The sequence below is a fragment of the Protopterus annectens genome, chromosome 13.part0 (assembly GCF_019279795.1).
Source record: "Protopterus annectens isolate FY-2018-M chromosome 13.part0, PAN1.0, whole genome shotgun sequence".
Classification (NCBI taxonomy): Eukaryota; Metazoa; Chordata; order Ceratodontiformes; family Protopteridae; genus Protopterus; species Protopterus annectens.
Genome location: NC_056747.1, coordinates 716,368,228 through 716,380,355, shown reverse-complemented (window position 1 = coordinate 716,380,355; position 12,128 = coordinate 716,368,228). Strand labels below are relative to the sequence as shown.

The window sequence follows — 12,128 nt, the reverse complement described above, 5'->3', positions numbered from 1 at the left end:
GGGGTTATGGGGGGTGCGGGGGTGGGCATAGCCCCCTGCGAGAACGTGAAATGTGAAAGCAAGTGTTTTAGATTTTTTATTTGTAATGTATGTTCTGTTTTAGTGGTAAGGGTTTAGTTTCATGCAGATGGTGGACAGGGTGTGAGTGAGGGAAACTAGGTAGTTTTAGGTTGAGTGTTGTGTATGTTTTACAGTGGTGTGTCGGGTTTTGATGTGTCGGCATTGTGTGTGTTGAGTATGTGCAGTGCCGATGTTGTGGGATGTCAGATAAGTATAGACACACATATATATATATATAAACATATATATATATATATAGTGCGTCCAAGCCATGTGTGCAGTTAACACTATCCATAATTTTATTGTAATGTCCTGACAATGTTTAAATAACCTTAACTCATTCACTCCAGTGGAGCTCGGAAGTTTGCACCGTGACTTCCAATGGGCACAGCCTAAGACTTTTCACAGAATCAAATTATATCTCTGGAACCATAGAGGTTATGGAAGAGGTAGAAATGGCAAACAATTCAGCCCAAACTATTTTACAGTGACAGTAATCTTTAGGTTCTAGGTCTTAAACTGAATTTTATAAGTCACAATAAACACAGTATTACATTTTAATATTTTGTAAACAACTTACTGTATCTCAGCAACCACTCAAGTTACACACACACACACTGTCAGCAGCATTTTATTAATCTAGCTGAGAGCTTTCAAGTGAAGCTAAGTAGTTCTGTGTTACTTGGTTGTTGAGAGATTAAGAAAAATGTTAAAATTATATCTATATAAATTAATGTAATAGAAACAGCAGTTAATATCTACTTACCTGAACTAGACAGATAAACATTCATGCAGTTGAGTTTGCTACTGTGTAAGCTTTAAGATGAAATATTTTAAAACCTTGTACATATCATGGCTTTGGAATAATTGATGCAAACATGAACAAGTAATATTTGATGCCTAGAGGTCTCAGTAAGCGTTAAATGCAGATAAACCTGGAGGCGTCACTCAGATGTAATGAGTTAACAGAAGAACATCCTTGAAAATTACAGCATTTGAACCTTATGGAAGTCTCTTACTAAATGCTGACAGACTACTAGGAAATACTGACATATACTGTGTATCTGAACAACTAGTGTCAGTGCATACTTCACAATAAGAGGGAGGAAAGTGAGACTGTATGCCAGCCAACAGTATAATACACCTCAATTCCAGGTTCATTTTCAGCTTATTTTTCTTTACTTTGTTAGCACATTAATGCATCCTGATGGCGGGATTTTTATTTTTATTATAAAACAGTAGCTTTTGTATTTTTAAATAATCTTACTTGTATGACTTTAATGAAATAAGAAAAATATAGTGACTTGTCACTCATATTTATGGTCTTAAGAAGACATCTTGCTCCTTCACAATTCAAATACACAGCATAATGAAGAGGCAAGCTCAAGAAAATGGGAAAATGTTTTTACAAACATATCTAAATAATGCACAGGCTCTATAAGATTGTAATTAGCCAACAAATTGTAAGTTCCCCAAAATAAAGATGTGTCTCTACTGTTAACATATCAGTTCTTGCCTTTCTCTCTCGGTCTTCTTCTCTCCAGGCATTTCTCCTTTTTGTGAAATAAGGCAGCCTAAGGAAATCCACAACTTCCCCTTCACCATTGACAAAAGAACAGAAAACAGGAGTATCCCTGCAAGGTAACATAAGTTTATATTACACAGCAGCACAAAAGGCAAACTGCAGAGAGAAAACAAATAAGGCATGTCACTGTTAAGTCAAATAAATAAATAAATAAAATGAACACAGCTAAAAGTTATCTTACACAGTCACTTAAAGACATCTTTTACTGTATCAGATTTTAGAAAAGTCAAACGTATTACTAACACTATGCCACTTAAGCTCATATGATACACATCTGCCCATAAGTTGTTTGCCCACAAACTCTTCTTCTGTTATGTTACCCATCACATCCGAACTACTTACCTGCAAGCAATAACCATTACCTATAATTAATGCAACCATATACACCTGGATGGATACACTAAAGAAACTGGGTATTAAGAATATTTGCGTATATAAAGAATTATTGTCTAACATCAACACACCAAGATTTTCATGTTAATTTATACCTGGATGCAGAGTATGCCATTCCAAGTACCCGGATCCCCTTTCCCTGGTTTTCCTCCATGAAGTCATCATCCTCCTCCACCTGCTGATCTGGCCTGTATGGGGCAACCTTCAGCCAGTTATACAGCCTGCGACTGCAGCTCTGCGAGAAAGAATGCCAAATTAGTATATACATTGAAAGTTTGATCTAAACTTTCCGACTAAGTGTTTAGTAGCAGTGCGTCTTCCACATGTTAACAGAGGCAGCAAAGATGAATTCAATGAACCACAAGCTAAACTTTATTCAGTTGCATGTATTTAGACCTGAGGGATAAGTAGTCTTGCCCATTAGAATCCTTTAATATTTCTGCATTTCATATTTTATATGCTCTATTAATGCATTGAGAAATCACTGTGTAAAAACAATACCTGGTGATCAGAAAACTAATACTTCTTTTGAATTTCTATAACATATATTGATCACTAATCTCAGTGTACACTCAAAAAGTCTCAAAACGTCTCTGTACACCCAGATGACCCACAGGTTTGGTTAAAATAAATACCTTATTGTTCAGAATTTATATATTCGTTAGCACTTTTAACTTTAAGTGTGTGTGTGTGTGTGTGTGTGTGTGTGTGTGTGTGTGTGGAAATGCATGTTAACAGAAACAGTGTTATTCAAGCAAGTTTATAAGTTTATAAGAGCAATATTTAAAATCTGTCCGTATTTTTCTTCCTTTGTTCCCCCTTTATTTGTGGCTGCGTCCAGATTTATTGTGGCTAAGAGTTTCAGAGGTATGGTGGAGAGGTATGGAAACCTTCAGGAGATGTTGATGCTGCCAAGGAATTGCTCAATCACTCTGTGTGTGTGTGTGGAATGCATGGCAAAATAAAGTATGTTATTCTAGCAAGTTTCTAAGTTTATAAGAGCAATATTTAAAATCCATCACTCAATCGCTCTGTGTGTTGCTCTGCAGAGTGGCCATTATTTTTCAAAGACACGGGGAGCCACTGCAGAGGGGTGGAAGAGCTACATGCGGCTTCAGAGTCGCAGGTTGCAGACCCCTGCCCTAGCATGTTGTAATTAATGTAGCCCATCCCATAAGATCTGCAATCTTTTTAATGTACAGTCGCACATTCAACTTTATAATTCAGGACCCTTTCTGCAGCTCCTCAATGTACAATTTCAGAAAAAGTGATTGAAATTCAGTTTTCCGAATTGGTTATTAAAAGGTTCCTAAACATCTTTCCACAGAAATGCTGTCTCTAGAAATCAAGACATTTCATTTAAAATACATTTTAAGGTAGCAAATTTTGGTTTATTTTTAAAAGTTTCTGCAAAGCCTGTGTCAACCCCTCACTATCCTTTATGAAATTGACTGTTACACCAAAGTTTAGGCTAAAAATCCACCACTTTTGGCTGAACATACTTCTCAGGTGGCAGAAAAACCTTCTGATAATCTATGCCTAGCAAGGAGTCAAAGACAACTAGCCCATGAAATGCAGAGATGCTCGACTTGTGAATGCAGAGGGGGAAAACCCTGCATCTGAAAACAACTCACCTTAAAAGATAGGGCTTTACTGACCTCTTCCTGGGAAGTTACCTAAATGAGTGTGTCATCCAAATATCCTAGACATAGGTATATGAGGATGCCCTTGTTTCTGTAAAAAAAAGTAATAAATGGAGCAAAGCACTTTGTAAATACAAGTGTATTAGCAAAACGTAAGGGCAATGAAGTAAACTGACACTATAAACTCTTCCTGTTTTGAATGAACAAAAAGCCTGTGGATTCTTGTGTGAAGGTAGGCATCCCTGAGGTCTAGAGTTACCATCACAACTTTGGGAAATAGGACAGGGAGCAAAGCCTGTGGGGCTAGCATTTTGAATTTTGGGATTCTGAGGAATATATTTAGTTCTGAAAAATGTAAAACAGGTCTTCAAGTTCCCTCTATTCAAGGGAAGATTACTGATTAAATCTTTGTTTTCTTTAAGTTTACTGTTTCTGTAAACCCCAGTATTAACAGGTCTTTCACGTTGGGAAGGGATTAGAAATCTTTGATCTCGTTTTTAAACATCTTTAAAAAATTACATTTTAGACAGCAACAGAAGTGTACATACGTTAAGAGAAAACTCTAGTACCATTTGTCCTTCAGTATACGTATTATTTTTAACATTCACTCCAGCATTCCACACATTGCTCAGTTCCTGCCCAATTAAATCTCACTCCTAAATATTATTTTGCATGTATTGCTGCCGTAAGTTCAGTTTACTAATACCTATTTTGCTCCTTTACTTACAAACCCACCATAATTCTTTTGTCTCTTTTACAATACTAAGTAATTTGATTACAGTTGGCTTATATTTTGATTTTTGTTTTCTAGTAACTGCTTTTTGGCAGGCAATAGCTTTAAACTTAGTAAGGCCCAACTATGTACAGGCAAGTTCAGATCCCATGCCCCAGCTTAAAAGAATCATTTCCTTAGTCGAGACAATTTGTGATCCCAGCATTTCCAGCACAGTACTCTGTACAGAACTTTTAAAACCTGCCAGCTTGATACATTCTCAAATGACATGTTCTCAATTATCTCTCGCTTTCCCATCGCACCTCCAACATTTGCTTTCTACAAGAGGAAAGTTTCTCTGAAATCTGCTTGGGTTATACACGTACCTATGGAAACACTTCCAAACTGAAATCCTAGACCTTTTGAGCTTTGTTGCATACTTGAGAGCTATAAAGATGCCTTCTCATTGTCTGACTGCAGTGCCTTTCCATTCTCTAATCTCATTCTTTTCTGACTGAGTGACTGCAGTGATATATTTTATAAGCCCCAGGAATTATCTTTTTTTTCAGCAGCTTCTGCTCTGCACTCAAAAACTCAAAATTGGTCTTTCAACACTCCCTATTTCTTTCTCTTTGCCAATAAACTTACCAATCCCTGGTAGGGAAGGTAGTCTTGTAACCTGTAATCCAGAGTTTTGCTTGGCCTTATTCCATTCCATTCTATTACTTTTCCCTGTGTATTTATTTGCTTCTAAAACCTTTGTTCCCTTGCTAATTTTCTCCAGTAAACTCCAGCACCTCTTGCCTGCTTTCTAAATTCATACTTACAGTCACCCCTATTGTTAAATCTCCTTTCTGCATTCCCTTGTTGACTTAGTTCTTCAAATATGTTTGTTACTTTACATAAATAATATTCTGTATGGTTGTGGTTAATTTCCTTAAGGTCCTGCATCCACAGGAAATTACTAGGCTAATGGCCCTAGGGCCTTACAAGCCCAGCCAAGTTCTACTTTATTTCCAAGATCAGCACCTACTGACCCTGTCCAAGAGGAACACAGGTGGAACCCCGGGGTGAATTAATGGTTACCCAGCCAATCGTCCATATTGCATCTGAACAGGGCCAATGAGGTGCTCTGTTTGATATGAAGTGGGAGTCTGTTCCAATGGTGTGTTAACCTCTGGGAGACAAATCTATCCCTCCAGTGGGTTCTACTAATATCACATACCAGGTTAAGGTTTTTAGAGCGACTAACCCATGTACCATTTGACTTACGGATATGCAGCATTTCCAATAAAGCAGAGTCAAAGATTGCTTTACATGCAAACCAGAGTTTGTCTCCGAGTAGTCTGCACGAAACAGAATAAAGTGACAGTGATTTCAGATGATTCACATACGGCAGATGCTTAAGACTTCGAATTTTCCTTGTGAGGAACCCTTGAGGTCTCTCCAAATCCTACAGGTCCTTAGAAAGGTACAGGGGGCATTGTACTCAATTACTGGCCTGATCAGGGAAGAGTACAGGGACGTTTATAGCTTTTTTTTTCTGGAGGCAATGCCCTTACATATGAGATGAGCAATACAGAATGCCCTTCTTACCACTGTGGAGACATGGTGATCAAAGGTAAGGTTGCTGTCAACCTGTGTGCCCAGGTCTCTCACCACAGAGTGCATACTTAGGCCATTGCTATTGATGTGGTAGTTAGCAGGAACATCGCTCTTACCGAAAGGGGTGATGATATATTTTTTACATTGAATTTGAAGCCATGGCTTTGGCACAAATCATTTGTTTGTGTAAGACCTTCTTGTAGGATGTTGACATAGTTTGGAGATTCTATGACTGCTCTCAGTTTGTAGTCAGCGCAGACCTTTGGTTTTTGCTTGTACTTCTGAGAAATAGATTCCAAACAGTAGACGTCCCAGGACTGATCCTTGTGGAACACCATAGATTACAAGTCTGCTGTTGGAGGTGGATTCCCCTTATTTTGACTATATGGGTTCTATCAGTGTGCCAGTCAGCGACCCATCTAATGACATAAGGGCTGATACCTAGCTGGGTGAGATTTTCAATGATGCCCGAGTGGGGGAATAGTGTCAAAAGCCTTAGCTAAGTCTAGGTAGGCTGTATGCACAGATATAGTTCCTCATCCAGGGTCTTGCTGACTGTCTCAAAGAAGTCCACCAGGTTTAACAGGTATGATCTCCCTTTGACAAATACAAACTGAGCAGGGTCAAGTGTTTGTGTCCAAAATTCCAATCTCTATTTCTTGAGCTTCCCCCCTGTATAACCATCATTCCTTTCCAATTTGAATTAGAGTTTTCTGCTTCTCACATCTATAAGAGCCTTAACTATGTTGCTCTAAAATACCTCCTCAAACTGGGTAATCCTAGTCTGCCTTGTACTACTGAAGAATCAGCTTATCCCACTTGATCCTTGCCGTCTTCCCTTCCAAGATAAAATCCTTCAACTCTTGTTTAATTGCTGTCCACAGCTTCTCCTCTGGCTGATAAAATCGCGTGTGACGTGTACAAGACTAAAGGGACTAAACATTTTAACTGCATGCATCTTAGTATCCATATAACAAAGTTTCCAGTTTCTTAATTTTTTTTTTATCATCTTCTGTTTAGTCTCTTCCCATATATCCTTAGCTGCTACAACAGAGTCATTTTTAATCCATCTTCCTATATACTTCATTTTACCATGTCCCCATAAATATGGATATTGTTGGACCAATTTCAGCGTGGGTACATAATTTCTTGCTATTGCCTTTGTTTTAGCTTCATTAAATTTTTTATCCCAAAAAGATATGAAACTGTCTTAAAATGTTCCACAAACTGTAATGTCTGTTTTTCTGGCTTTGTCATATATAAAATAATACCACTTGCAAATAAAGCCAGCTTTTTCTGACTACCATACCAATTATATCCTTGAATTACTAAGTCCCTTATTTTCTTTTCCAATGGTTCTAAACATAATGCAAACAACAAAGGGGAAAGAGGACAACCCTGCCTGGTTCTCTACTCAAACAGAAGTTATCAGAGAGGACCCCTCCCACTTCAATTTTCACCTCTGACCCCTCGTATATACTCCTAATAAACAGCAAAATTGTATCATGGAAAGCAAAAGTTTCCATTGTCCTGCTCATGAAGTCCCAGTCTTCTATATCAAACGCTTTCTTTCCATCAAGACCCACCAATAACAGTGGTATTTTCTTACATTCTGCTTCCCTCTGGATCAGTGTTCTGTTAATATTGTGAAATGTTTGCCTCCTCTCCACAAAACCACACTGATCCTTATCTATCAATTCTGGTAAACTTTTGCCATTCTTTTAGCCATTATAGACAAACATTTTATAATCATGGTTTAGTATTGAAATGGGTCTGTATGAAGTTGGATCCAATGGATCTTTACCCTCATTAGGTATTACTGTTACCGCTGCTTTCTTCCAGGATGCTGGTGCTTCTCCTCTTAAAAATATTGATAAACAAAACCTTGCTGATCTTTATCAGTTTTTTTCTGTCCTAGCTTCCAATCTTCCATAGGAATACCATCTATTCCTGGGGAATTTCAGTTAGAATTGGTTATACATAGCCATTTTTACTGCATCTCTTCCTGTCCTGTTAATAATTGAGCCTCATCTATCTCTAGCCTTGGCATATTTGATTCTTCTATAAACACTTTTCATGTGTACCTTTTCTTGATTTTCGTATCTCTGCTTTATACAAACTTTCATAAAATGTTTTAAATATTTCTAATACTTATACAGGATCTCTTATCTTCCTTGTTATAGGCTCCCTAAGCTTACTGACAGTCCTTTCCACCTTTTGTTGCCAGAGTCATTGTGCTAACAATTGCAGTAGACAGTTGATTATCCGAACTGAGACCTAGGGTAGTTCGGATAATCAAATTGTTCAGATAATCAAACATATAATTGAACCGGATAAAAAACATCTAAAATCTTGTTTTTTTCTGCACACAGGAATACACGTTTCAACCATTCAGCAATTCCAATGGGCAAAGAATATTTTTCACACATGATTTGGCTACAAGCTCAAAAACAAGCTCAAGCAAATATGTATAATATTTACATATTCAGACTTTACAATTTTTCCTACTCAAAAACTTTGGAAGGCTGCTTCTGATAACTGACATTTCTGATAATCGACATTTGGATAATCAACTCTCTACTGTACTGTCAAAAAAATGTTGCTTACCAGCAATCTTTCTAAACTCATGCATATTATCGAGGTAATCCTTTATTTTCTGTTTAGCATTCTGCAGTTGCTCCTTTTGTTCTGAAAGATTCTTCCATCTTGCAATACTTTAACATTTGTCAGTATCTCTAAATAATTCTTGTTACTTATTAGCCATATCTCCCTTTCTTTTATTTCCATTCTAGTTTTAAACTCCACTTTAATATTATCCCACTCCTTAGCTATACTTTCAGAAGAGACTTCTATCTTCTCTAGTAGCTCCTGAATTAATTCCAAAACCCATTCCTTAAATTCCTCTCTTTTCGGCTGATAGGTGGGAAAGCACCACTGTCTCGTTTTTATTTTATTACCTTGCATTTTTCTTTTAAATATTATTGGTGCATCATCTGAAATAGTTATTGGGTGTGTTTCAAGACCTTCAATTAAATGCACATATTCCTGTGAGATATAAATTAAATCTAGCTTACCCCACTTTTTGTATCTTGCAGAATACGTAAATTCACTCTGAACTCCTAGTACTAAAGTCACATCTTCCATGCCAAACATTTTCATAAAATTCTTCAAAAATCAACTTTCCTTATTACATTTTCCCTTCTGGGCCCCCCAGACATCTTCAATGTTGCAAACCAAATTCCAGTCTCCATCTATAAATAATACACCTTGCTGAAAGATATTTCTCCTAAAATATTCTTAACCTCCATTTTAGCAGTTTTAGGTGGAATGTGAATGCATACCAGTGTAATCCTTCTTCCATGCCATTAGCCCCTTAGTACTATACATCTTGCATTATCTTTTTTTTTCTTCTTCTATCACTACTGGAGCTACTTCTGCAATTAATATAAGTACTCCTCTTTTCTTTTGCCCCAGATATTCTGTTGAATAACTATCCTGAAAACATTTATCAAATTCACATGTTCAGTTCTTTCCAGGTGTGTCTCTCCTGTAGCATAGCTATTTGCACTCTACATTTTTTAATATAGTTCACTACTCTACCTTTTTTATATTTATCTGTAAGAACATTCAGATTGAAAGACATTACAGAAAACATAACTTTCTTTTATAGTTATTACCACCTTTTAAGTATAACTGCTTTTTTGTTAAATGTCTAGTTCCAACTTTTATGTTACATAAATATACTGTTCGGGAGTTGTTCTTTTATACAGTTGTTTCTAGTCATATCCAGTTCAGCCTATGCCACATCTTACATAATTTTATATTTTATTGAAAGCTCTCAAACAGAACAAACTAACCACCCTAAAACCTATTAACACACAAAACTACATACAGCTTCAAATATTCAAGTTTTTGCATTCTAATAAAAAGTTTTAAGTTGATAGCCACACAGACAGGCTACAGTTAACCAAAAAGAAAGGTTAGTCATGCTAACACACAGTACAGCCTATGTCATCAGTGAGTGCTATTTGATTTTGTCTATCTTTATAGCGCTCCCAGCTGAGAAAACACTTTAATGCTTTCAGTAAACACTTTCTCCAAGGCATTTCTCTTTATCAAATTAAACTGTCTTCCCGTGACATGCAAACCAGACAAAAAACTGCTAAGGGTACCTTGCTTACCAGAAAAAAGTCTTACAATATTCAATATTCTTTTTCATTTACATGCTTTGTAATAAGCTTGTTACTGGATAACGCCAAGGGTCTTAACCTAGTTACTTCCATATGCAAGCATGGAAAAAAGCACATTGAATTTTCTTTTCTTGTACTCTCTTAACTAGACCTTTCCTCCCCCCCCTTGTTTTTAATACTGTAGTGCCTACATTTCTTGAAAACGAACAATAAAAAAAAGAAGGGAGAAGAAAAAAAAACAAAAGTAGCTGTTTACATTAGTTCCCCACTGCATTTAAAAAAAACTAAGAAAACTTTACTTCACGTCTAATTGGGTTTGTCTCATCTTTAAAGCCCTCCCAGCTGGGAAAACCCTGATTGCTTCCATAGGTAGGTACTAGACTATTGGCCCTAGGGCCTATATAAGCATAGCCAAACAGTACCCTGGCTTTTGCCACCCAAGAATTTTTTTTTTCTGTGCCCCTGTCAAACAGAGCCACAGAAGTGATCCCCAGGGTAAATTTCCTAGCTCCCATCCAATCATCAAGATTTTTCTTGATAAGTACTAATGAGGAGCTTTCTTTGATCTAGATAGGTAGTTTGTTCCAGAGTATGGGAAGTCTCTGGGACAGGAATCTATCCCTCTAGCATGTTCTGTTTATTGTGGTGACAAGGTTTAGGTCCCTAGAGCGTTTTGCTCGGAGGGATTGGGATTTCTTTAAGTGGAGCATGTCCAACAGCTCTGGGTTTGATATAGCTTTGTACGTTAGGCAGAGATCACCTCTGAGTAGGCGATATGCGACAGAGTAAAGCTGGAGTTTTTTGAGACGGTCTGTGTAGGGCATCTGTTTGAGGCTGGTAATCCTCTTTGTGAGGTATTTCTGTAGCCTTTCCAGTTGTTGTAAATGTCTTGTGAGGTACATAACAAAAGGAGCGTTGTACTCTATAATGGGTCTAATGAGTGATGAGTAGAGGGGAACAATGACCTCTTTTTTTCCTGGATAAGAAACCTTTTGTGATGATGTGTGCCACATAGAAAAATTTCCTGATTACTGTGGCAATGTGATTATCAAAGGAGAGACTACTGTCCACCTGTGTCCCAAGGTCTCATCACACTTGCAGTGTTAAGTAGACGATCACCTATGTGGTAGTTCATGGGTACAGAGTTTTTACGAAAAGGGATGACAATACACTTTTTGGCATTGAACTTGAGGCCATGGCTTTGACACCAGGCATCTGCCTCAGTGAGGCCCTTTTGTAGGATGTCCACATCGTTGGAAGTTTTGATTATGGCTCCTAGTTTGCAGTCACCTGCAAACTTTGTTAGCCAAAGACCTTCTGTGTTAACCTGTACTTCAGAGAAGTAGATATCAAACAGGAGAGGACCCAGGACTGAACCCTGTGGTACTCCACTTGTCACTGGTCTGAAGTCAGACTTAGAGTCTGCTACTTTCACAGTGTGGATTCTGTCAGTGAGCCAGTTGGCAACCCATCTTGTGACACACGGATTTATACCTAGTTTAGTGAGTTTATCTATAATTCCAGAGTGGGGGATGGTGTTGAAAGCCTTGGCAAGATCTAGATAGGCTGTGTGAACCACTTTACCCTCATCTACAGCTTTGGTGACCGCTTCAAAGAAGTCTATCAGGTTTAGGAAACATGATCTGCCTTTTACAAACCTGAACTGGGTAGGATCCAGAGTGCAGAGATTACCAATGCCATTGTTTATAAGTTCCATGAAGATACATTCCATAGCCTTGCAGACCAGGCTCATCTGGCTGTTGGGGCGGTAGTTCCCAAGGTCCATGGTGGATCCCACTTTGTGGATTGGAATAACTGTTGCGCTGTGCCATTCAGTGGGCACAAAGCCTGAGGTGAGGCTATGATTAAACGTGGCACTTGGGGGGGGGGTGCCAGTTTGTTCTGTAGTTCGTGTAGAATGCAGCCTGGGATGTTGTCAG

The 12,128-nt window shown here is 37.9% G+C and overlaps 1 protein-coding gene across 1 annotated transcript in view; it reads right to left on the bottom strand.

Moving 5' to 3' along the window:
- Positions 1-12,128, bottom strand: part of SUPT6H (SPT6 homolog, histone chaperone and transcription elongation factor) — a 2,620,423-nt gene that overhangs the window by 1,302,619 nt on the left and 1,305,676 nt on the right. Inside the window, exons 17-18 of the mRNA XM_044054882.1 lie at positions 2,134-2,273; positions 1,577-1,694 (exon numbers count right to left, since the gene is read on the bottom strand). Coding sequence (XP_043910817.1) covers positions 1,577-1,694; positions 2,134-2,273 — 258 coding nt within the window. The remainder of the gene's footprint in view (positions 1-1,576; positions 1,695-2,133; positions 2,274-12,128) is intronic.